The sequence below is a fragment of the Delphinus delphis genome, chromosome 19 (genome assembly GCF_949987515.2).
Source record: "Delphinus delphis chromosome 19, mDelDel1.2, whole genome shotgun sequence".
In the NCBI taxonomy this organism is placed as follows: domain Eukaryota; kingdom Metazoa; phylum Chordata; class Mammalia; order Artiodactyla; family Delphinidae; genus Delphinus; species Delphinus delphis.
In genome coordinates, this window is record NC_082701.1 from 13,668,005 (window position 1) to 13,695,208 (window position 27,204).

At 38.7% G+C, this 27,204-nt stretch overlaps 1 protein-coding gene across 1 annotated transcript; it reads right to left on the minus strand.

Moving 5' to 3' along the window:
• PSMD12 (proteasome 26S subunit, non-ATPase 12) lies at positions 1 to 26,986 on the minus strand. The gene is made up of 11 exons (XM_059998073.1): positions 26,816 to 26,986; positions 17,950 to 18,009; positions 17,733 to 17,861; positions 13,784 to 13,891; positions 12,118 to 12,222; positions 8,069 to 8,218; positions 7,847 to 7,981; positions 6,719 to 6,831; positions 5,547 to 5,721; positions 3,645 to 3,722; positions 1 to 2,657 (listed from the first exon to the last, which is right to left on the minus strand). Exons 1-11 carry the CDS (start codon positions 26,921 to 26,923, stop codon positions 2,448 to 2,450), a joined length of 1,371 nt encoding a protein of 456 aa, XP_059854056.1. The 5' UTR covers positions 26,924 to 26,986; the 3' UTR covers positions 1 to 2,447.
• Between the last annotated feature and the right edge of the window lie 218 nt (positions 26,987 to 27,204).

The window sequence follows — 27,204 nt, forward strand, 5'->3', positions numbered from 1 at the left end:
GAGCCTGCGCGTCTGGAGCCTGTGCTCCGCAACGGAAGAGGCCACAACAATGAGAGGCCCGCGTACCGGGGGGGAAAAAAAAAAAAAAAAAAAAAACAGGATTAGAGAGGTAACATGACTTAGAAAGAAAAATGAAAAGTATCTGTGGCTTTTTGTTACAAACAGTAAAAGAACTGAAAAAAGTGATCTTTTAAAGTATGAGTTTATTCTCCAGGTTTTCTTAAATATCCACAAATTAGTGCTTTTATTGCAGCTATATCCAGAAGCTGGAAACAATTTAAAATATGTTCTTTTATCATACATTTAACACTTAAGAGATAGAATGGAACAGTATGAATTTTAGAGATGTTTTTCAATGATTCAACAAAAAGCATATGGAAATTGATAATTACAGAAATAATGATTAAACTCTAAAATAAAAACATAAATTATATAGAAATGAAAGGGTAAAAGGTGTTTCATTAAAAACAAACAAACAAAAAAAACAGTGGCTCATCACCTCTCCTGCTGGTTAGTAACCTAATGAAAACAATGAGTCAAGTATTCACTTCTCCATATTAAAACCAAGTGGTTCTAACCTTTTCATGCATGCCAGCTTTAGGTCAGAAATGCGAGCCAGGATTTTAGGTTCAGAACATCTCAAATATTTTACTGCCTTAAGCTAATGGATTCTTCTTTGTAACACGAGAAATTGGTAATAAATCTTAAGTTTGCTTGGACAGAAAAAACAATGGATGAGCAGTTAATCAAGTCAAGTGGGATTTGGTCACTGGGACACAGTTACAAATGGCGCCAAATCAGAACACACAAAAAGCTTAGTTTGAGCGTGAGCATGTTAAAATAAAAAACAAAGAAGAGGAGCATTTGAGATCTTTACAGAAACATATTTGGCCAAACAGTCTAGGTTTGGCAAGTACAAGGGGAATGAGTCCCTAGAAAGATGAAATTAATGAGAAGCTAGATTCAAATTAGTTCCAACTCAATTTACAAATTAACAATGCAAAATGATTTTATTTTCCATCCTTTTCATTCAATAGAAAATTAAAAACTATATTCTTACTGCTAATGTAAACTTCTGATGTTTCTTACCTTGCCATATTTTTCGTTAGTTTTTAAAGATAAGTGATAGCAGATATTATTATTAATGTGACCAATACATTAAATTTCCAAAGAATAAAATTAGATTAATACTACGTTATTCCCCCCCCCCCAAAAAATACTACGTTATTATTCACAATAGAGGTTCTACAACTGTCCCCAGCCCTGGGATCACGAAGTAGGACGATTTAGTGATCATTAAATGGAAAATGAATTGTGAAAACTGTTGTTTCCAGAATACCTTTCCCTCTCTATTTGTATTTAAAAAAAAAGATCTTATACTTTCTTCATTTAAACATATTTTAAATAACCTAACATTGTTTCCTTTTTCCATCTTCTCTGAAATCAAATTTTAAAACTTCTAAAATTTGCTCATAGTAAGTGATCTCAGATGTTTCTTTTAACAGTAAAACTACTTTAATTCTGTTTAAAAAAAAGTGTCAACACTATACCATTTGCCAAGAGGGTGGCCTGAAGTCTCTTTTTTTTGGTCATTTTTAATGCATTTTAGGTTGTTATCTAGCATGCATATAATGGAATTAAAGTTCCTATAGGAGAGAATGAAGTTGGAGCATTAATGATGTAATTACACATGGAAGTTAAAGCCACAAAGGAGTTATAAAAATGACCTTGTGTATTAACCTCTGTCAACACAATTAGTTCAACACCTGGTCAAGTCAGGGAAAGGGGGTAACAATAAGCTACTGTGACTGAAACTAGCTTGACACCAAAAAAAAAAAAAAAGTCTATAGCCTACCAGATAGCTCTGTACACACTCAATCTAGAGACTTTCTACCACAATACTAAAATACAAATTCTTCACAAGTCACAACTTTATTCCAAATGTTCTTATAGGTTCTATGCTGCTTTTTAAATTCTACTAAATATTCAATAGCTTTACAACAAAATTAATTTTATTTAAAAAACACTTAAATCACTATCCCACAAAATGTTTAGAAACACAGGTAACCATGGAAGGTAAACGTGCATATACTGCTTTTATTATTATAGTTATGGTTGTTAGCTGAATGAAAACGAATAGTAGCTAAAAAGGTTTCAAATGATAGAATAACGTATTTAGGTAAGTTATGACAATTTTTTGAGTACTCAGACAATAGAAATGTATTATATATTTTTGCACCAACTGCACATGCAAAGTTAACAATGAAATCGAGGAACTGAAGATCAAAAGGGGCCTCAAATATGTTCACTAGCTTTTAAATTTTAGACAAAAGAGCTGAGAATAGAAAAAAAAAAAAAACCCAACATATACCCCATAAAAGTCTTTTTCTTTTTTAATGACTTCCAATTTTAACTCTCTTCTAAAAGCATTAAGGGCATGGAGACACTTATTGTAGATTATGTATCATCTCCTCTTTGGCTATGAGGTGTGTGGTTTTGTTAACTAGAGACATCAATGAGTTCAGTTTCTGAGACCAGTCATTTAATAAATTATTTGGATCCTTGGGTCTCTGGAAGTTGATAATTCCTGCCAACCTGTCTACTTTAGCAAAGATGGTCTTGTTAACTACTAGATTCGAGAGAAAAGCCTCTGACTCCTGCAAGAGAGAGACAAACTGGATTAAGACAAGATAATTTTAATTATCAATAAACAAAATTTAAGGAAAGCATTCTCTACACTCTTCACTCAAGAATATGCTAAAATTCATTAATAGTTAGAAACTGCTGATTTCCTGCAATGATGTACTTATTTTACTAAGAGTCTAGGGAATGAGTAGAATGAGTACACTCAAAGTCAGCATTCAGTTTGAACCTCCCGGCAAACTTAATGCTGTGGGTACTGCCCAAGAACCTGTTGCCACCAGCAATTTGGTCTACCTTCTACGTTTCCCCCTAAAAGGCAGTATTATACAGTTAGTTTCAGTTAGAAATGGTGGGTTAGAATATATGCTCTGCCACTTGCCAACTCTGTAGCCAAAGAGAAGGCACTTTACTTCTAAGGACCCAGGCACCCTCGTCCAGAAACGAGAAGAGCTAATGAACTAACTGAGGATCAAGCCCTCTAACCCCAACATTACACAATTCCTCCTTTTCAGCTAAACTGTCAGACTCCTTCTGGTGACAGAAATGGTTTTTCAGACCATTACTATACACTTTGCTTAACTCCTATCTCTTTGTTATTGTACATTTTACCAACATGAAAACCAGACCTGAAGATGATATCCCTCTAACATGTCCTGGGTCCTTTTCAGGTGAACTGCAGTCACGTCTCCCTCATATGTTTTATTTGTACAGTTCACTTTTGGGAACCTAGACATATTTATTACAGAAATATATACTTTATCTTCAAATTAATCACTGTAAAACTACCATATTTAAGTGAAGATTTTAACTAGTATAAATAATATTAATGTAGCTATAAACTTGTTATTTAGGCTACTCTTTGGTATTCAAGATAGCTTGGGGAAACTTTCTATCACCTAAACTTAAAATTAAGTAATAAAACAAAATTGATTTTCTTGCTCAATTTTTATAAGTCAGTTGATTTTCAAAATGAACGGTTACAAACAACGTTTACTACTTACATCAACAGACAGATCCAGAAGTTGTGCCATCCTCTTCATCGTTATCCTCGTGTAATACTTGGCCATTATTCTAATATTCTGAGGAGAGAATATAGGGCACAGAGGACACAGCTGTCAGTAAGGCCAAAAGCCCATCCCATTTGTTTTCATATCCAAATAGGTTTAGTTAAAATGTCAAATGCTCAGAGCTTTTATTTTGCTATAGTCCACCACTGGAATGAAGCTGGTTCTAAATGTCAATAACGAAACTAAATATTTAGATATTTTGGCTTCTGCAGTTATTTTTAGTTATTCTGAGTACACTCTACAACTCTTCTAAAATATATATAGTCAAAATATAGGCTTAACTAAATTAGTTGTTAAAAGTTGTAACCGTACTAAAATATGTTTGCTAAATGCAAGAATCTAAAGTTAAGTTTTTCTAATTATGACACAAATGTTTAAAAGGCTAAAATTTTTAAAAGATCAAAATCATCTCAAAACGCTACCTTATCATCATTATAACTATGTAAAGATAACTCAGAATTAAACTCTTAATTTTCACTGGAAGTGGTGCTGAAGTTAGAGAGACGCCCCTTTGTTATTCTTAATGTTAATGTTATTAACAAAGCAGCAGCACTCACAAGGAAAAAGGGGGATGGTGGGGAGAAAAATGAGCTCATCTCTGAAGAAGCTGCACCTCCTCCCATCTCTAATCAGGGCTGAGGGCAACTCCAACCTCTCAGAAAGCATAAGAATCACTCAAGACTCCCCGCTTTTCCTTCATCCTTTAAATTTAACCAATGACCAAATTCTATTACTTTTCTTCTTTAAAACAGTTAATTCCATTCCACCCACTCTTCCTCAATACCTTGGCTACTGCCTTAATTCAAGCCCATAAAGCCACTTAGCTAGTCTCATCTCCAGTCTTTTCTCTCTCCAAATCCACTCTTCACACTTCCTCCCAGAGGAATCTTTATAAAATACAAGCCTGGTCATTATCCTCTCAGCTTTGTTACGACCCAGCCCTTTTCCGTACCTCCAACTTCCTTTCTCACTGAGCCCTTTCCTTGGAGGTCCTCAAGTTCCCCTGGTTTGCTGCCTCCATGCCCCAGCGCAGACCATCCCATCTGCCTACCGGGACTGCCCTCCCTTGTCTGCCTGCTGACTACATACTCTTCTCACAAATCTTACCTCCCACATCGATTCCTATGTATCCAGCCTGACCATTCTTCATGGTGGAACCAATCAACTCTCTCCTTGTGCTCCCCTCTAGTACATGTATACTTGTACCATAATACATAATTTATAAATGCATCTTCCACTGTGATTTATTTTTAAGCATTTTGAAGGTAGGGACCATGTCTTATTCTCCCATGTGTCCCAGCACCTTGTACAGTGTGTGGCATATAGAAGGCTCACAATAAATGTTTGTTAATGAATGAATGTTGACATAATTCAATTTGTAGTGACACCAAGAAGATCAAAGGTCAGGTTTAAGACATGCTACCCATTTCCAAAACTACCCAGCGAGTACCAGAAAGAAAACACTCCCTCCACCCCCATCCATCCCTCACATTCTTAAGAAATTCCTTCTGATTTATATGCTATAAAACTGGATTCTTGAGGGGTCCTCTCAAAATGCAGCATGCTAACACAGTTATCTTTTCTGAAAAGCTAAAAAGAGGTGGGGAAAAAAAGACAAGAGGGGTAAGATAAATTCTGATATGCTTTGGGAAATAAGACAATAAACATCTGAACAACAAAGTTACATCACTACTACATTGGGCATAGAAAAAAAAATCCTAAAGTGAAGAATTAAAGACATAACATCCAAAAGAAACATTTGAGGAATAAAAGTTTATGCTCAAATTTGCCAAAGTTTACTTCTAAATTGTCATCTCCATCATGCCAGATCCTTACATGTTCAACAACTCTGTTTTTCAAGTCTTTCCACCTTTTTTCACCTTCCTCTGTATAACCAAAAACATCAGTTGCAGGACTCTCCAGAGAACCTTTTCTTAATTCCATTCCATAGTCTTCAACAAGTGTGGACCAACGCATCAACTCCATTGTGGTAAAAAGCTTTAAAAGATCCCTGTAAATTAAATAAAACTTAATATATTCCAAATCTGTAAAAATTAAGTTGCATCTAATAGCAAATTTTAAAATATCAACAAAGAGGATTTTTACAGTTTTGTTTGTAGAACAAGATACAAGTTATTACTTATTTTACCAACTTTACTACCATTTTTTCCACAGTAATTGTGAAAAGCACATTCCCCTACTTATCATTTTGCTATCTCCTCTATTGTATTTGCCAATCTCTGGACTAATTGACTGTAAACTTACTAATGAAACAGATAAAAGAAAAATAGCTTAAAAAAAAAAGCACAATGGGCTTATGATAAAGCCTATGTCTGTTTTATTATTTATTTATTTATGGCTGCATTGGGTCTTCGCTGCACGCGCGGGCTTTCTCTAGTTGTGGCGAGCGGGGACTACTCTTTGTTGCGGTGCGCAGGCTTCTCATTGCGGTGGCTTCTTTTGTTGTGGAGCACAGGCTTTAGGCGCGTGGGCTTCAGTAGTTGTGACACGCGGGCTCAGGAGCTGTGGCTCGTGGGCTCTAGAGCACAGGCTCAGTAGTTGTGGCGCATGGGCTTAGTTGCTCTGTGTCATGTGGGATCTTCCCGGACCAGGGCTCGAAACTGTGTCCCCTGCACTGGCAGACGGATTCTTAACCACTGTGCCACCAGCGAAGCCCATGTTGTATATAATGGATTTTCAGAAGCATCTACTTCTGAAAATCACAAAGTCGCAAACATTTATAAATGATAAAATTTATCAGATGATTAATTAAACAAAAGTGAGTTTGAAATAAGACTTCTACTTGATAAGTGGCTTAGAATGGAGTGTTATAACCTCACTGCATTAATTTCAAATGTAGTCCTAAAAAAACACTTTATTTTCTCTAGTTTCATTCTCTAATACAATCTATCAGTAACCAATTAAGAAGGATACACTTAGGTTAACCAATTTTCTTTCAAAACGGTGCTTCTACTGAGACATACTATACTAATTATAAAAGTACTTACTTGTATTTAGGAATTTCTTCTAACTTCTTGTCACCACTTATTCGGTGAACCAAATCTGACTGTTCATTGTCAAAAGGAGCCAAGATAACATAAAGGACAACACTTTTCAGGGCCTAAAAAGGTTGTACAATGCAACAGTTTACATACAAGACTAGAAACAAAATGGAAACTTTGGCAGAAAGTGAAAATTCATGGCATAATTGTATATACTCATTTTTAATACTGTATTCAAAAGTCAGGGGAAAAACCTTATCAGATTGCTCTTCATAGTGCTTTTCTTTAATGTTGACTTTTCATAAAACTATTATAAAACAAATGCAGCGAATCTTTGCTAATTTTTTTTCCTTTCTGGCTGTGCTGCACGGCTTGTGGAAATCTTAGTTCCCCGACCAGGGATTGAACCTGCACCCTCGGCAGTGAAAAAACAAAGTCCTAACCACTGGACCACCAGGGAATTCCCGAATCTTTGCTAATTTGAATTACTACCTGGGTTGGCTTTTTTTTTTAAACTGAAGTATAGTTGATTTACTTAGTGTTAGCTTCAGGTGTACAGCAAAGTGACTCAGTTTCTTATATATATATACACACACACACATATATATGTATATATATATATATTCTTTTTCAGATTCCTTTCCATTACAGGTTATTACAAGATATCGACTATAGTTCCCTGTGCTATAGGGTAACTCCTTGCTGTTTATTTTATATAATACATAGTGGTATGTATCTGTTAATCCCATACTCCTAATTTATTCCTCCCCCAAACTTGTTTTTTAAATAAATGTATAAAAAAAGGTTCTTATAACAAGTTAGCAGCAAAAATGTGGAATCCACATATAATCTATTCACAAACTTTGCAAAATAATTTTCCAAAGTAATGCTAGGTCTTTATCTGTGACCTTTGTTAGAAGGTAACCTGCTGTACATGTCTTAAATAGTAAGCCTACATTTCTTCAAAGGCCATAAATAATTCATCTGAATCAGTAAGGATAAAGTGAACTATCAACAGACTGAACAGAAAGCAGTACCACACAATTGCGTGTAATTACTGAAGTTAAAATTATTTCAAAAAATGCAAATTCTTCCTAATAAGTATCAATGTCAAGTTTAAGACTATATTCTTACCTGTTGCCACTTTTCACTTTCTGCCTGTATACAGGGAGTATCATAGATTGCTCTGTAGTGCTTACAAATAGACAAATAAGATCCTTCATGTTGATCCAGCTGAATCATTAAGTTATAGTATTTCAACTTTAATTTCTGAAAAAAGTTGACAAAATAAATCGGGGTTTACAGGGTTTCCCCCCAACATTTTCAAAGTAAACTTATAGTAAGAGATAGGCTTACCTCTGTATTTTCTTCCTGGAAAAATTTGGTGTTAATTTTCTTGCTGATGATTTGTGTACGAATGTAATCCTTCACAGCTAGGCAGAGCCGCATTTGCTCCAAAATAAACTCCACTCGCTCTTTCTTTTCCATTGACCCATACGTTTCTACCTAGCAGAGTAAGCCCCCAACCAAGATTATAATCTTTAGTAATATTTTTAAATTGCAACAAAATTAAATAGACATTAAAAATTCACACTTGATAAATAATATGAACCTTCACGCATATTGAGTGTTGATGGTGATATAAAAAGCTAGTTTCCTCCAGGAAATTACAATTTAAAAAAATTATTATATAGTAAAACGGATATTTTTCTTTTGGTGTAAAGTTCTATGAATTGTAACACATGCACAGATTTCTGCAACCACTATCACAATCAAGACACAGAACAGTTCCATCACCCGCATAACTCCCTCACATGCCCCCTTTACAGTCACACTCATAACCCCTGAAAACCAATGATCTGTCCTCTAATACCACAGAACTGTGTTTTCTTTATTATTATTCATTCATTCATTCATTCATTTTTGGCTGCATCGGGTCTTAGTTGCAGCACGCTGGACCTTCCATTGCGGCACGCGGGCTTCTCTCTGGTTGTGACGCACAGGGCTCCAGAGTGTGTGGGCTCTGTAGTTGCAGCACACAGGCTTAGTTGCCCCACAGCATGTGGGATCTTAGTTCCCCGACCAGGGGTCAAACCCACATCCCCTGCATTGGAAGGTGAATTCTTAACCACTGGACCACTGGGGAAGTCCCCCAGAACTGTCTTTTCAAGAATGTCAAATATAACATGCAACCTTTTGAGACTGTGTTTACTCAGCATAATGCTTTGAATAAGATTCATTCAAGTTGTTGTATAAATCAAACAGTTCGTTCCTTTTTATGGCTAAGTAGTATTCCATGCATGGATGAACCCCAGTTTATCCATTCACCTGCTGAAGAACAACTGGGTTGATTCAATCTTTTGCCTATCACAAATAAAGCTACTCTGAACATTAGTGGACAAGCTTTGTGTGAACATAAATTTTCCCGTCTCTTGGGTACCCAGGGATGGGATTGCTGGGTTATACAGTAAGCGTATGTTTAACTTTATAAGAAACTGCCAACCTGTTTTCCAGAGTGGCTGCACCATTTTGCATACCGATCAGCAATCTATGAGAGTTCCAGCTGCTTTGCATCCCTGCCAGCTCTTGGTATTGTCAGTATTTTAAAAAACTTTTAGGTATTCTAATAGGCATGTAGTAGTATCTCATCATGGTTTTAATTTGCATTTTCCTAATGGCTAATAAGGAAATGACAATTCTAAAAATGAAAAAAGATATCAGTTGCAATGCTAACTATATAACAGTTGAAACCGTTATACAAAAAAGAGGCACAGGTCTTTTGAAAATTCAGATGACAAGGCTGATATGACCCTTCATGGGTGCAGAATGTAGAGTTACAGTAGATACCCACAAATATAACACAGAATCAATTATATCAAACACTATGAAAAAGTTTCTAATATAATATTTGGCATACATATGTTATAAATGATTTATAACATCTAGAATGACACTTTTACAAAGTAGAATGAAGTAAGGCTATTATTACTACAATTTGGTCTGAAATGTTTTTATTTCACTGTCTTGTCCTTCGTTATTTTTTTTAATAGTTAGTCAACATATTGTGTGCCAGGCACTGTGCTAAGCACTCTATGTACACTAATTCTCCTTTGTAATTTCTTAAGGAAAATAAAAACACACACAATGAACCATCAATGTTTCATTTTGACATGTTCACTCACTCTCCATGTGTCAATTACTTTGAAGCAAATCTCAGACAAGATATTATAAATATTTCAATATGTATCTCTAAAAGATAAACTGAAAAAAATATCATACCTAAAAGTTCTTTATATCACGAAATATCTACTCACTCCTCAATAGTCTCATTTATTTTTTTAATCAACTCAGAATCCAAATAAGGTTCATATTCTGCAATTTGTAGCTATGTTTCTTATGTCTCTTTTTTCCTTGCCATTTATTCATTGAAGAAATCAAGTCAATCATCCTATAGTTTTCTAGAGTCTGAAGTTTGCAGACTGCGTCCCTGTGGTATCATTTAACAGGCTCCTCTGTCCCTGGTATACCTTAAAAACTGGCAGTTAAACCTAGAGGCGTTATATAACTGAGATTAATTTTTTGGCAAGAATACTTCACAGGGGATGTTGAATCATGAGGCATATAGTCCTCCTGGTTGGCAAATAGAGTTGGGAGGCAAAACTGTGGAGCAAATAAAAAGATCAGTGGTTGCCAAGGGTTAGGGAGAGGAAGGGATAAATAGGCAGAGCCCAAAGGGTTTTCATAAGCAGTGAAACTATTCTTTATGATACTACAGTGCTGGAGACACGTCATTATATGTTTGTCAAAATCCGTAGAGTGTACAACACCGCGAGTGAACCCTAATGTAAAACTCTGTACTTTGGGTGATAACGATGTGTCAGTGCAGGCTCACTGACTGTAACTAACGCACCACGCTGGTTCGGGATGCTGATAGTAGGGGAGGTTGTGTGTTGTGGCAGCAGTGGGTAGTACTTCCCACTCAATTTGCTGTGAACCTAAAAATATTTTTTTTAAAAAGTCTTTTAATTGAAAAGAAAAAAAAAAGGTGTGTGTTTGGCGGGGTGGGGAGCCTGAAGCCAAACAGAACTAGTGGTAATCCAACAAGTTACTTAACTCCTTTGAGTCAGAATTTCCTTGGCTGAAAAGTGGGGATAAAAACAGTGTTGCATGTGAACATTAAATGAGATCAAGTACATAGAGAACATGTTTTAAAAAATGACAACAAACACAATGCATGCCATACAAGTTCCTTCCAGTATTATTTTTTTCCTTTTCCTTTATCTAAAATGGATAAGGTACATAACTGAAAAGTTAAAATAATCGATTTAACTTAATGGGGAGCCTTTGATGAACTAAAATTATAAGCAAAAATTTGAGCATAGGGCTTTCCTGGTGGCACAGTGGTTAAGAATCCGTCTGCCAACGCAGGGGACACAGGTTCAAGCCCTGGTCCGGGAAGATCCCACATGACGTACAGCAACTAAGCCCACGAGCCACAACTACTGAGCCTGTGCTCTAGAGCCTGTGAGCCACAACTAGTGAGCCCACGTGCCACAAATACTGAAGCCTGCGCGCCTAGAGCCCGTGCTCCGCAACAAAAGAAGCCACCACAAGGAGAAGCCAGCACACCACAACGAAGAGTAACCCCGGCTCACCACAACTAGAGAAAGCCCGCGCAGCAATGAAGACCCAACGCAGCCAAAAATAAATAAATAAATAAATTTATTTTAAAAAAAATTTTGAGCATAGTTTACGTACATTTTTCTGATAGGAGAAATGGCTTTTCTCAGATTTCTTAGCACTCTGCTATCTCATTTTAAGGCCTCTCTTAAAAACTGTCCTGAAACACAGCAAACTATGAAGGAGTTTTTCTTTGTTAAACCAATATAGACTAGAAGTTGACCACCAATCAAATATTCATTAAGAATGAAGCCAACGATGAACAGTAAATTCCTAAGGCATAAGTAAATGAACGTGAATTACTGGTTTTATTTAAATTCTAAAGAGAATTAAAATGTTCAAATAAGGGCACAAAGTTAAGACTAATTTGTTGAACCTACTTTTCTTCAAAACGTTTTTAGCAGTTAAATTTGGTTGGGACCATAATTACACAACTTCCAGCTACTTAAACAACCTCACACTCTACAGTACTCACTCTTAATCCTGGTGGTTCAGAAGAAAGTGATAAGGTGCCAAAATAAGCAATTACAAGAAAATATTGCTGACTGTTTTTTTTTTCTTTGCTGCGCCACACGGCTTGTGGGATCTTAGTTCCCCAACCAGGGACTGAACCTGAGCCTTCGGCAGTGAAAGCGCCAAGACCTAACCACTGGACTGCCAGGAAATTCCCAAAATACTGCTGACTGAATGTAAAAGTTTACATACTCTAAAATGCAGCACCTTACCTGTAACTCTTGTAAAATGGAAGCTGCCTCTTTGACGTCACCGTTTTGCTCTTTTATAGTTGCTAATGTTTTAGTCAGCCGAGCACGCTCAATTTCAACATAAATCTACAAATACAAGAGGTTTATATTATCTAAATTCCTACAGAAACGTGTTAAAATTGAAAAGGTAGAACTGAACTATTATTCAAACAAGGTATTTCTCTTGCAGCTGTCATGCACTTTATCCTCCACATACCAACAGCATTGTGTGACATTTTACATTTCACAATCACATAATTTTTAAAGAAAATATCTCTATAAAATGTTATCCATATTTTGCACTTTGCTTTGAGAACTTCAGTATGAAATCACTGTGCTTAACAACTAACAGGACCAAAAACTAAATAAATGGCACAGAAAGTGCCTTTAAAAGAACTGATTATTTGAAAAATAACACTTTGCAAAGAGCGTATGCAGTCTATTATCTATAATTCAACCAATACTCTCATTCTGATTTCTCTTTAAATGCAAGGCTACTTTCTCTAAAGACATCTGATCTTGCTAAGTTAAAGTTACTAGCATTTTTGTAGCCATTTGTAATGCTAGTAGATTTATAATTTCCAACAAATTAAACGTTAAAAATATAACTATAGCCTAACAAAGTCTAGGGAACTAATTTTCATGCTTGGGCTTGCTGACCCATTTAGCCTTTGCTCTGCAGCAACCCCTTTTCCCCACTCCAGTCCCAAATCCTTAATCTCCAATGATAACAAACTGCTTACACTTTCCAAAATGTACTAAGTGTTTCTCACTCTGATATCTCTGCATATAATTTCCCCTATGTCTTAAATGCCCTTCTCCCTATGCTCTGGCCCAGTAGAATTTCTATTCATTCTTAAAAAGCCAGCTGAGCCACCATAAACTCTCTGAGGCTTTCCTGGGGTCCTCAGCCAGTCAACCCCTACCTCTGTGCTGCAGGGAACAGCAAGCACATTGCTACTGTCATGACCAGCACAGTAACTATTTCCATGATTGATCTCTTTTGAGGTTAAAAATAGCGTCCTGCCCATTTTGGACCTCGCACAACACAGGTAGGTGCTCAATAAACGTTTAATGAACTAAACTATCAAAAGAGGCAGTAAGTTATATATAAACTAAGTTTTTGTCTTCAAACCACAAAAATCTACCTAGAAAGAAACGTATCTACCATAGCCACCATTTCATACTTGCCGTGTTTAGAGAAACACTAGATTGGGGGTGGGGATGGGGCACAGGCATCAAAAGAAATACAGATCGTTTCTGGCAAGACAGTCAAAGTTTGAAAGCTAACCTCACACTGTAAACGCTCTAAGAAACCTTAGCTACCCCAAACATAGACTTCTTGAGCAGGTCTAGGCCACGTGAAGAAATAACCTTATGTTTAATTATTACCAAATGTAAATTTGGGATAAGATCACTAATTTCTAGAAAAATCTGGATATACTAAGACTGTCACTATTTCAGTATATTCACTGGCATATGGGAAGACACTAGAAGGAGATGTATTTACAAAGATATGGGTTAAATTAAGATGACGACATTCTGTGTATTCCATCTTATAAACACATACATATGTACCTGTATAAAATGTTTAAACACATAAGTATCTCTGAGTACTTACTGTGAGTTCTGCTAATAGAAAACTTACCTTTCCTTCTGTAACCATTCGTAGAGTATCAATTAATCGAAGTTTGATTGGAAGGTCTGTGATTTCCTCAACGTAAGTACAGCACTGTTGAACCATTTTTGCAACAGCCTAAAATAATAAAAACCATTCATAAGTTAAATTCATTCCTCATACAGGAAAAGGAACTATTTTATTGATGGAAGTGCTGTGGTCAAATCTGGTCTTCCCAAGCAACTCTAGATACTGAATTGCCGATTAAAAAAAATATAAGAAATCAATTCCCCCAGCCCCACCCCTGCAACCCTTAGCTAAGAAGTACTGAATACTCAGTGACAAAGCAGTAAAGGTTAGGAAAACCTCAGGTGTAAAGACCTTACCCCTCTCCACTACAACTGGTGGGTGAGCTGATTACACAACAGGAAAGGTGGAAGAGGCATGTCTGGCAATGTCTGTTAGAAGGCTGGCTGGCTAGCTTTTTTACAGTCAAGAAGGAAAGTATGGAAGAAGTGGCAACAGATTAAGGGCAGGGAAAGGTGGGGGGAGAGAAAAGCAGAGTTTAACAGTGGCTGTGACAGTGGTGAAGCCATAAAAAAGAGTCGGTGGCAGAAGCAGAAGGTAAGACAGTTCCACCATCTGGGCGGGGAGCAGGAGCCACAGCCAGCCACGCCCACCTCAATAAAATGCGACACTGAAAAGCTCAGCATCTCTTGCCCACAGTTCCCTGACAGGTAGCACAAGCAGCTTGTACTACATTTCTTCCAGCACTAACAGTCTATGATCTAGGTCAGGGGTCAGCTGACCTTTTCTATATATGTTTATAAATATTTACACAGTAAGTATTTTAGAGTTTGTGAGCCATAGGATCCTCTGTGGCAACTACTCATTTTTATTTTATAAATAAATTTATTTATTTATTTTTGTCTGCTTTGGGTCTTTGTTGCTGCACGCAGACTTCCTCTAATTGCTGCGAGCGGGGGCTGCTCTTCATTGTGGTGCATGGGCTTCTCATTGCGGTGCACGGGCTTCTCATTGCGGTGGCTTCTCTTGTTGCAGAGCATGGGCTCTAGATGCGTGGGCTTCCCTACTTGTGGCTCACGGGCTCTAGAGTGCAGGCTCAGTAGTTGTGACGCACGGGCTTAGTTGCTCCGTGGCATGTGGGATCTTCCCAGACCAGGGCTTGAACCCGTGTCCCCTGCATTGGCAGGTGGATTCTTAACCACTGCGCCACTAGGGAAGACCTGTGGCAACTATCCGGCTCTGCCTTTGTAACTCCACAGATATGCCATACATGACAAATGGGTGTGGCTCTGTCCCCCCAAAATTTTATTTACAAAGGTGGCAGGTAGGATTTGGTCCTTGGCCCATAGTTCACCAACCCCTAATCTAGATTCTAAACAGCATATCATAATCATTGATAATAATAATTAGGACTCTGTCATCAGGAAAATGTTAAATTACATTAAGCATATTTTAAGATAGCAGAAAAGTAAACAGAATATCTTGCTGTCAATTATATCTCAGTAAAGCTTTAAAAATAAATCCCATGGTATATCTTGCAAAGATTTCCTTGAAAAACATTTAATGTTCACATAGCTCAGATCAGACTTAATTATCTGAAAATTAGCTGTTTAGAGACTCCCAGGAGTCCCAGAAGGCGAAGGTTTTATTGTAAAATATAACTCCTTCAGTAAGTGCAAAGCTCTGGAACACCTAGTCTCTCACAAAACAGATGATCCCTCTAAAACTAATTATAATAATGATTTCTAGAAGGGCATACAACTTGATCATTCTAAAAGCTGTGCAAAAAATATATTAACAGAAACCAGATGGGGAAAAGAAAAGGAACAAATCAATATTCTAATGATAAGTGAACATCCTGCTGCTCCCTGAAAAAACTGTAGGGAAGTCATTAGTGAAGTTACAGTTGGCGTGATGCTGACCCTCTGCACTGAAGTGATAGTGAGTTAGAAAACGTTAATCTTAAGCAATCTAGAAAAGGTTATTTTAAGAAGATTACTAATTTCTAACCCTGATAAAGCAAAAATGAAAAGTTTGAGGTAAAACATAATTATGAGAAAAGGAAAGAGATATTTGGAGTCCCTAAGTACTTTCCAGCTGTGAAGACATAACATATTAAGGCACAAAGAGCAGCTCTGGTTCCAGTTCTGGGGATGTCACTAGCCAGCTGTAACACTGACTCCAACTCTTTCCCCAAGAAGCCTTCCCTAATAAACTTAATTAAAACCTTTCTCTTCCTCTTTTCATACATCTTAGCATTTTTACTATTCTAATGTCACTTACTATATGTTGCCATGTATGCAAGTAATTTTTAAAAAATTTAAAAATCAATCTTGGGACATGTTAAAGATTGCTATGATTACTTGCGATTTATGTTCTGTACTAAGCTATAGGTTACTTACACATTTCTTCACATTCCAAAAGGCTTACATATAAAATTCAGTTTCTCTATTAGAAAAGTAACAGAGTAAACAGTCCCTCGACTAGTTCTAAAATGTTATGACTCTATGAAATTAAATCTGTATTTTAGGATATGTGCTTTGAACTTTATATTAATACTATATAAAACACATATTTTTGTTTATTTTAACCTAGGTTGCCCCAAGACTTCTAATTAAGTAGCCCTTTCAAAACTGTCCCATAGAAAGCAAGTCTCTTAGAAAATCAGAGGAGGATGATGGTTTATCCATGTTAGTCTCTCAAACCACAGAAATGAGCAGCAAAAATCATATTTAAATGAATTTCACATTCACATGTACTAGAGAGCCTCAATTAAATCTATGTTAATTCTTAACAGTGAATTTTATATGCATGTAAACTTATCTAAGAAAAAGGAAAAAAACCAATCACAGTAACTTTGCTTTTTGCAAAAAATAATTTAACCCACTCTAATATCAAGCTCACTCTCACAGCAGACTAATTAATAAAATAAGGGCTTTGGACAAGAACCCTGTACTTCTATTTTTTGGTTCTACTACTACCTTGTTTTACAATGTCATTACCTTTACCATTTGAAAGCAAAAAATAAAAACCCATAAGCTACTCGGAACAGCATTTTAAAGATGAAATATAAATGTAAAAAGTGGAGTCTATTTCTAAAGAGGATCATTTAAATACATCTCAAGCAGAACAGGAAAGCAGTAAAGAAAATCCAGCTTCACAAAAACACCAAAAGAGAACATATATAATCTTTAAACAAAATGAGTAGTCTGAAATTTTTAACAAAATGATGTCTGAAAATGGCCTCAAAAATAAGTTAAATAGGGGCTTCCCTGGTGGCTCAGTGGTTGAGAATCTGCCTGTCAATGCAGGGGACATGGGTTCGATCCCTGGTCCGGGAAGATCCAACATGCCGTGGAGCAACTAAGCCCGTGCACCACAACTACTGAGCCCACGTGCCACAACTACTGAAGCCCGTGCGCCTATAGCCTCTGCTCTGCAACAAGAGAAGTCACCGCACTAGAAAGCCCACGGGCGGCAACGAAGACCCAAGGCAGCAATCAATCAATCAATCAATCAATAAGAGAGAGTAGCCCCCGCTCACCACAACTATAGAAAGCCCACGCACAGCAACTAAGACCCAACGCAGCCAAAAAAAAAAAAGTTAAATATTAAGTGTTTAATAAAGGCATGATTAAGTAAATTACGGATTATCGACTTGACAGATTATAACACAACCATTTAAAATAATAAATATGAAGGAGCGACATGGAAATAGAAGCTGCATCAACACTCTCAGAACAATTTTGTAAAAATATGCAAATATATAAAGATTAGAAGACAAAAATAAAAGCAGTTGTCATGAGAATATGGATAGAATTTTTTAAAACTCTCTAAATGTTGTGATGTTGACTTAACAGTAGATTTAAAACAGATTCATAGAAAGGTTTTTTTTTCTGAAAGTCCTTATTTAAATTTGAATGTATTTGTTTTTGATCAATCATGAACTCACTTGTTTTAACTGACTCCGTCTTTTTGACAAAAGCATAATATTTTCATTAAGTAAATCCCATTCTTTAGCCTCATAGCACATCTTCACTACTGCAACTAAGATACGGGATGTAGACACCATATCAGAAGCCTGTAAGAATGAAAATATATTGAAAGTTAATGGAAACAGTGTCAAATGAAATTAATGGCAATTGAGGTTTTCATTATAATCTACTCACAGTTCGGGTCTGTTTTTCCAAAGAGAGAAGGGTTTCAATGACTTCTTGAAGTCTTCCTTCCTAAAACAAAAGGTAAATGAACAATGAAAACACCAACAACACAAAACCAAATAACAGTCTAACATGAGATGTTTCTGACACAGAAAGACAAAATCAATAGCCTATTTTAGAGGAAAGAGACTACTGTTGTCTTTTTCTCCTTTTCATGATACTGCCTGCTTCTCCAGAGGATTCCAGAAGTCAGTGGTTCCCAACTTGGGGCCCACAAGCTACTTTTTTTTTTTAATAGATCTTTATTGGAGTATAATTGCTTCACAATGCTGTGTTAGTTTCTGTTGTACAACAAAGTGAATCAGCCATATGCATACATTTATCCCCATATCCCCTCCCTCTTGAGCATCCCTCCCACCCTCCCTATCCCACCCCTCTACGTCATCGCAAAGCACTGAGCTGATCTCCCTGTGCTATGTTGCTGCTTCCCATTAGCTATTTTACATTCAGTAGTGTATATATGTCAATGCCCTAACCCACTACTGGGCATATACCCTGAGAAAACCATAATTCAAAAAGAGACATGTACCCACAATGTTCATTGCAGCACTATTTACAATAGGCAGGACATGGACCCAACCTAAGTGTCCATCAACAGATGAATGGGTAAAGATGTGGCACATATATACAATGGACTATTACTCAGCCATAAAAGGAAATGAAATTGAGTTATTTGTAGTGAGGTGTATGAACCTAGAGTCTGTCATACAGAGTGAAGTAAGTCAGAAAGAGAAAAACAAATACCACAAGGTGTTTTTTTTTTTTTTTTTTTTTTTGCGGTACGTGGGCCTCTCACTGTTGTGGCCTGTCCCGGTACGGAGCTCCGGACATGCAGGCTCAATGGCCATGGCTCACAGGCCCAGCCACTCCGCGGCATGTGGGATCTTCCCGGACCGGGGCATGAACCCGTGTCCCCTGCATTGGCAGGCAGACTCTCAACCACTGTTCCACCAGGGAAGCCCCACAAGCTATTTTTAACATTTCAAAATGCCTAGGAGAAACTGACTCTAGAACAACAATGATTTAACACTCAAGAAAAACATCCAGTCTTTGTTTTGGATTCTAATTCATCACCTCAGTGTGGGAACACCTGTTTATCTTGTTCTGAAGAGACTCTTAACTGGCTGTCACCCGTGTCTTTGAAGAATAAAAATGGGAAAATAATGATTTCTTTATAAATTCACCAAAAGTATTTTAAAACATGAAGTTCTGAGGAGAAATAAAAAGGATATTTGGTGGTAAAAAGATAGGAAACCCTGGTTTAATTTTTCAATGACTTTAGAAATAAATTATAATTGTGCTTAAAGAAAACAAAGCCTACCTGAGATTACCCACACATGCTATACCAAGTCATCAATTGACAATAATCTCCATCTCGTACGTAAAAACAAAACATTCTCCCTGGGGCATACATTAAGAAATGGGAATAACAAAATTCAAATAATATAAACCTAGATGATAATACACCAGGACTAAAATAAGCCATATTAGGAACCACACATTTTGATAAAAACAAAACCACCCCACAGCACAAAGATTGCATTAATTTAAGATATTGATATTACTAACATTGAATGAATTGGAAGTGATGAGGAGGGTTTCATTTATAAATCGCTTTTCTAACCCTAAAGGAAATTTATTTTTATTTTAATGACATTCATAGATGGTACATGAGTACTACTCTTTTACTGATGAGAGAAACTAAACAGCTTTTGAATTAAGGGCACAAATAATGTTTAGACTTTTCAAAATACTGTTCCCATATTTTCCAAGATAACTTTTAAGCTATGAATTTTCTAGGCAGCACAGAAAATGCACTGTATAGGCATTGTTTGAATTTATTTTAATTAAATCTAAAACATACAATTACTAACATTTTAACAATGTTTCCCATGCAAAGGGGAGCACCAGTTCTGAAAGCTGTATAGGTTTACGTGTACAATAAATGTTGGCTAAATGTCCATCAGAGCAGAAGAACAAAGAACAAATCTATAAATTCTCCAAAGTTAAAGGTTAATAAATCATAAAAATCAAAGAATCAAAACCTGTGTTGTTCAAAGGTCAACTGTAATTTCCATAGGGAAATGGTTACTACTTGGCAACAAAATATAGTGCAAAAATTGCTAAAATGCAAAATACTGTTTACTGATGGTCCCCTCTTGTCACTTTTGTAATTACTATTAGTCACATGATTGTGATCAACAGCATGTAGTTTACTGTATGGTATTTTAATTCAGAAATATGCATTTTAAAGAATTGCACCCTCCAATGAAGGAATCACATACCACTCTAGAGCTGGGGTCTACCAGTATCAACAAAACATTAAATGTCACCATCACCTTCTCAGAAAGGCGTTCTCGGAAAATGCTCTCTAAAGTCAGTAGTCACTCAGCACCTCCTTTAACACTCCAGCCCACTGACTTTCTGCTTTGCAATGACCCTGTGGACAAAGAATGTCACCTGCCATTTCAGTAAACAAAGGACGTTGCGGCTGTAAAACAGGATACTGGTCCTAGATAGTTACGATGCATGTCAAAGAAATGATTTCAGTAAGCCCAGGCTCCTGCATCTTCCCCTACAGAGAAAAACACTAAAATCATTAACTTCAGATGTCTGTTTTTGTGATTAGCAGTAATCTTTTGATGTTCAACTACATGTTTGTTTTTTTTCAGCCAAAACTCCTATGTATTCTGGCTCCTCCATCACCTCTTTGGAACAGTCCCTCAGAGCTATCTGAGTGGCTGCCTTTTTGGGCTATAGTTCTCAGTAATGCCCCAAATAAGACATAATTCTCCACTTTTAGGTTGTGTATTTTTTTTCAGTCGACAACCCCAAACTCTTTTCCATTTTAATGTTCACTGTCTTTCTAATCTCACTAGAATGTACTCTGTAAGAGCTGGGGCCATGTCTATACTGTTCATCACTGTAGTTCAGTGCTCTGCACCTGCCCAAGCATATAATGGTGTTTTGTAGATACTGTGTACCAGTATCTTTATACCTTTATACCTTGTACCACAGTTATTAATGTGCATGTCTTGCCTCCTAAGTGGTCTATAAGTTCTTTAGGGCTGGACATTGTTTGATTGTTTCCCTTACACCAACCTGCACACAGTATGTGTTCAATGGATTGACATTGACCTGAACTATTCACTTGATCTTGGCTTACAATTCCTGATTCTTACTGTTACAGTAAGTAGGATGTGACAAATTATATGGCTGACAATTCAGTGCTATCTGAAAAACGTTACCATCAATTTCATTAAATACAACTCCCAATTCTCTAATCATCCCACTTTTCCACCCAATCTTCCATGTACAAGCTCATGGCTAAACATCTTCCTCGTTCCTTTCCTATCTATTCACGTATCTTCCTTGAAATTCTACCTCCTCAATGCTGCCTTTCAATTCAGAGGAACAAGGTGGTCAGAGCTATCAAAACCAAGTTGTTAGAACATGTGACTTTTGTGACTCCTTTTTCTCATTAAAATAATCCTTGTCGGGGCTTCCCTGGTGGCGCAGTGGTTGAGAGTCCGCCTGCCAATGCAGGGGACATGGGTTCGTGCCCCGGTCCGGGAGGATCCCACATGCCGCAGAGCGGCTGGGCCCGTGAGCCATGGCCGCTGAGCCTGCGCGTCCGGAGCCTGTGCTCCGCAACGGGAGACGCCACAACAGTGAGAGGCCTGTGTACCGGGGGGAAAAAAAAAATCCTTGTCAATGAGGTAACTGACTAAGGAGTTTATTCAACATCAATACATGTTGGGTATCTGTATATTCTGTATGTTTGTGTCCTTTAACTCCTAAATGATCCAATCTTTTAATGATTTCTTAAACAACCTCAACAAGTAAGAAAAGGCCCATAAAAAGTTAACCACAAACAGTTGAAATGTAATGCCAATCCAATACTTTTAAATGACATATTTCTTGAAGGGGTCTTTTGTCCAAGCTACTAACAATCAGTAAACTGTTTTACATTTCACCTCCTCTTTATTTTTAGTGTTAACCATGAGAAGAGGTTGCAGGTGACCAAATGAAATGAAAAGACATTAAGAGGAGGGAGAGGGACTTCCCTGTGGCGCAGTGGTTAAGAATCCTCCTGCCAATGCAGGGAACACGGGTTCGAGCCCTGGTCCAGGAAGATCCCACATGCCGCGGGGCAATTAAGCCCGTGCGCCACAACTACTGAAGCCCGCGCGCCTAGAGCCCATGTTCTGCAACAAGAGAAGCCACCACAATGAGAAGGCCGCGCACCGCAACAAAGAGTAGCCCCCACTCGCCACAACTAGAGAGAGCCCGCGTGCAGCAATGAAGACCCAACGCAGCCAAAGATAAATAAATGAAATAAATTTAAAAAAAAAAAAAGAGAAGGGAGAAACGAAGGATATATTCGATTTAAGAATGCAAGTAGGGCTTCCCTGGTGGTGCAATGGTTGAGAGTCCGCCTGCCGATGCAGGGGACACGGGTTCGTGCCCCGGTCTGGGAAGATCCCACGTGCTGCGGAGCGGCTGGGCCTGTGAGCCATGGCCACTGAGTCTGCACGTCCGGAGCCTGTGCTCCGCAACGGGAGAGGCCACAACAGTGAGGCCCGCGTACCGCAAAAAAAAAAAAAAAAAAAGGAATGCAAGTAGTCCCTAAATAACCATATGCCAAATATACACGGTAATCCAAAAGCAGGCGGTAGGGGTAGGGGTTGGAGGGGAACCTTCTGTGCATTAGAGCTGTTAAATACTACATCTTTACAGTTCAGAAAAGGCCCTCATTAGATTAATTTTTAACTCCCTAATGCCAGGGTGAAATAACAACTATTATCTAGAACTAGTATCACTTTTATTATCTCACCAATCTGATACAGGGTCCTCAAATACCAATCACAGAGGCAGTAGAATGTAATGGTTAAAAACAGGCTCTGCAGCCAGAATGCTTGAGTCTAAATTCCAGATCTACCACTGTGTTACTTTAAGAAAGACACTTACCCTCTCTGACCCTCAATTTTCTCTTCAGTGATATGGGCATAATAATATCTATAGTTCCTGCTGCATAGAGTTGGTGTTAGGATTAAGGCAATGATGGCTAACATTATTAGTCACTGTTGTTATTTGCTAGGTGAGTGTTAGGACACAGAAACAGAATTGTACTAGGTCAGGGACTTCCCTGGTGGTCCAGTGGGTAGGGCTCTGCGCTCCCAATGTGGGAGGCCCAGGTTTGATCCCTGGTAGGGGAACTAGATCCCGATGGCACGCCACAACTAAGAAGTTCGCATGCTGCAATGAAAAGATCCCGCATGCTGCAACTAAGACCAGGAGCAGCATGCATGCATGCATAAATAAATAAATAAATAGATAGATAGATAGATAGAACTGTACTAGGTCACAACTGTAGGAGATTCAAATGGCCTAGATTTGGCAAGTATACCACGTGGGGTTAGACTTCGGTCTGACTTTTGAAGGCTTCTGCTATATGTGGTATTCTCACCTGATACATTCTTATTAATTCTCTATACATATAATTTTTATCTTCGAATGTCTTTCACATTAAAAATAAAAAATGTCTTAAGGAAAGTAAGCACAGAAGTGATAGTCTCTTAAAGAAGCCATGGGATGTAGCAAAAAGAACACTATACCTATTGCCAGGAGACCTCAGCTTGATCTGATTCTTCTATAGACCTTGGATAACTACTGAAGCTGCCTGAACCTTAGTTTTCTCACAATCAAAGTGAAGGTAACAAAACTTCCTTCAGTTTTATTGATGGGCTCAAAATAAAAAACTAAAGAATGTATGCTAAAGTGTTCCATGCATTCCAATGTAGAAATGCAATGCTTTAAATATATTTTTATGATTGGCAGAATGGCTATAAAATAATATAAAATGAGGGATAGAAAGCAAAACAGGGAAACATACCCTAAAAAACCCTAAGACAGCTATCTAATCCAGAAGTTGAAAACTGCGGGTCTGTATTAAAAAATCCTTCTACCTTCCCATGCCCCAGCCCTCTTCCCCCTGCCCCGCCTCCCCACAAAGACAATCCATATCTACACCTTGTTTTGTTCGACAGGCACAGTGGCTTAAGAGAAAAATCAGGGCTTCCCTGGTGGCGCAGTGGTTAAGAATCCGCCTGCCAATGCAGGGGACACGGGTTCGAGCCCTGGTCCAGGAAGATCCCACATGCCGTGAAGCAACTAAGCCCGTGCGCCACAACTACTGAGCCTGTGCTCCAGGGCCCGCAAGCCACAACTACTGAAGTCCGCGCACCTAGAGCCCATGCTCCACAACAAGAGAAGCCACGGCAATGAGAAGCCTGCGCACCGCAAGGAAGAGTAGCCCCCGCTCGCCACAACTAGAGAAAAGCCCATGCGCAGCAACGAAGACCCAACGCAGCCAAAAATAAATAAATTAAATAAATAAATTTAAAAAAAGAAAAATCAAATGGCTTTAATTTTACATAGTTTAACAGGCCCCAACATTCCCTGCTTCAAACATTTCCATCACCCACTTGACACCCAAAAAATCATTTGGCATTTGAGTTTGCAAATCTTCTCAACTGTCTTGAAAGTAACAGCGATGTTCTAAATAAATGCCATACATTGACTGCTAGAACAATTGTAGCAGCGAAATATTTTTTTCTTACTGGCCTATAAGCTATTTGAAAGCAAGAGCTCTGTCCACTAATTTTATACCCCCATAAAGTCTAGCACTGACTGGGTCTTACACACAGTAGGCTATCAGAAGAAATTGGTAAGGGGAAGATTTTTTTTCACCCTAGTCTCAGTTCTTGGAACAACTGTACTCCTTTAAAGCAATTAGTTTCCTCCTTATGGCAGCTATCAATCTATTAATTCCAAAGAGGTGGTTTGGGGCTGACTTTGACCTGTACATATGTTTTGTCTGATCTACATGGTATTGGCTCAAACAGTGCTTTAAAACAGATTAGTGTCCAGTTTCTAAATATAAAGGCAATTCATATAAAAATCCATATTCCTGGTCTCTCCCTCAAATTAGAGGAGTTCATAAAGTGTGGCCTTCATTCGCAATTGGCAAAGATTAACCTAAGGTGCAGAGTTCCTACTCTCTTTCCTTGAGCAGGTGCTCAGAAGTTCAGGTTTCATTACACTTTGCTCACTGGGCAGGACACTTGGTGAGAGCAGAAGCTCTAGAATCAGTATGCCTGGGTTTGCATCCTGGCTCCACCACTTTACTAGCTGTATGACTTTGGAGCATGTGACTCAACTTCTCTTAGACTGTTTTCCTATCATAAAATAAGAATGATAATAATACCTACCTCACAGGGCTAAGGTGAGGATCAAATGAGTTAATACATGAGTGCCTGGCACTGCAGAAAGCACTCAATAAATGTCAGAGATTGTTTATCTGCCCTGCGCTGGAGGTGTTTGAGTTTTCCAACCTCTATGTAACAGGTGATGTTTCTTTTATGTAACTGGTGATGTTTCTTTATAGTAGCAGCTAGAAAGCTCAGAGATGAATTGATGGCTACCCACCACTTAGGGTACTGAACCTAAGAAATACAAGTGTATCAACTTCATCATCTTTCCCTAACCTTGTCTTTTGTAAAGCCCCACTAAATTCTTTTTTGGAAAAAAAGGGAAGCATTGAAAGGGTTCCTTCTGAGAATTAGATGTGAAGTATTACTTGACACTCCTCCTGCCCCTGAATTTAGTATGTTTTAATGTACTTAGGTAGTAAGCTCCTTAAGAGACAAAAACAACCCTATTAGTGAATGCATCCCAGATGAATAGCAATATATGTTTGTGGCTGGATTGATCAAGGAATTTAAAGAGGCCTGAGCACAACCCTTAACAACGTTCCCTGATGAAGGTGATGCAACAACTATCCAAACCCTAGTCAGGCACCTAGGTTTAAATCCCTGGTTCTACCTATTGCTAATGTTAGGATGGACAGACAACTCTAAGCCTTGGTTCCTTTACATGTAAAATGATACACAAAGTTGCCTGACACACAGCATCCCATGTTGCACGATAAATGTTCAGATCAAGTAAAATTTCTATTTCATGGAAGATATGCAGCTGGGCTAAACTACTGTTAACGACCTCCATTAATTATGTTACTTTGTACTTCTGTGCCTGTTTGTCTTTACTCGTGCAGTTCCCGCTCCCAGGGATGACTCCTCCCCAGCCCAATCTTACTCTGCAAGGCCTGATACAAACGTCAGCTTCTCTGTAAAACCCTCCCTTAACCGACCAGTAAAAACGAACGGCTTCCTTCTGTGTTCCAGTAAGACTTTCATACTTGTATGGCACTCACTACCACGCGTAACTTGTGTAATTTGTTGTGTACACGGACTCCTTAGGGACAGGGGTCCTGTGTTAATCACCTTCGTCCCTATCCCTTTCCTGTCCCTTCTCCTGGCCAAAGGCCAAGCACATCGCCACGATGCGTACGCAACTTAACCAGAGAAACTGATTCGACAAGAGCAAGAGAACTAAACTCTCTGATCTAGCGTGAATGCTGACGCGGCCTTAATCCCTGAGAAACTACTCAAGTAAACGTGAAACAGTATCCAAGAAAACGTAAAAAGTACTAATGGAGCCCCAACTCCTAAGGGAATGAAGTGACCATCTGTCCTGGGGAGGTTCTGGGAAGCTGTATGCACTAGCGTACTCCGGCTGCGGGGTCTCCCTGGTCAGGCCGACCTGGGATCTCCTACTTCTGCAGGCCTAGCTCGGGCCGGGCAGGCAACAGCGGGATGCGCGCTCCAGCCCGCAGGCCCCCTGAGGCCTAAGCAAGCTCGGCGCCGTGACTCAGCCCCTGGCTCCCGCCAACACCCAGCCGGCCTCCCCTCACCTTGGCCAGCTTCTCGCACTCCGGCAATCGCTGATCCACCGTGGCGCTGTAGTCCACCTCCATCTTGACGATGCGCCCATCTGCCCGCTCCAAGTCGCCGTCCGCCATGGTCCCTACCTGAGCGTCCGTTGATGTCCCCCTAATTCGGCACCACTAGTCACCCACACCGGAAGCTGCCGGCGCACCCCCTCAGGCAGTGCGTCGGCGGCCCGCGCGAAGGACCCCACGAGGCCCCTTGCGCTGGCCGCCAGGCAGGCAGCGCCGCGGACAGCCCAGGGGGGGCGGAGCTGGGGCGCGAGGCTCGCTCGTGCACCCTACGTCCGGTTTTGTCTTTGCTGACAGACTTCTCATCTACAGTTTGCGGTGAGAAAAGCTAGTGTAATCGAATA

Coding starts and splice junctions, on each gene's coding strand:
- PSMD12 (XM_059998073.1), bottom strand. CDS start 26,923: ATGGCGGACGGCGACTTGGAGCGGGCAGATGGGCGCATCGTCAAGATG. Junction 8,219..12,117: donor CCATTTTACAAGAGTTACAG/GTAAGGTGCTGC, acceptor TTACTCTGCTAG/GTAGAAACGTATGGGTCAAT. Junction 3,723..5,546: donor AAAACAGAGTTGTTGAACAT/GTAAGGATCTGG, acceptor TTCTCTCCTCAG/AATATTAGAATAATGGCCAA.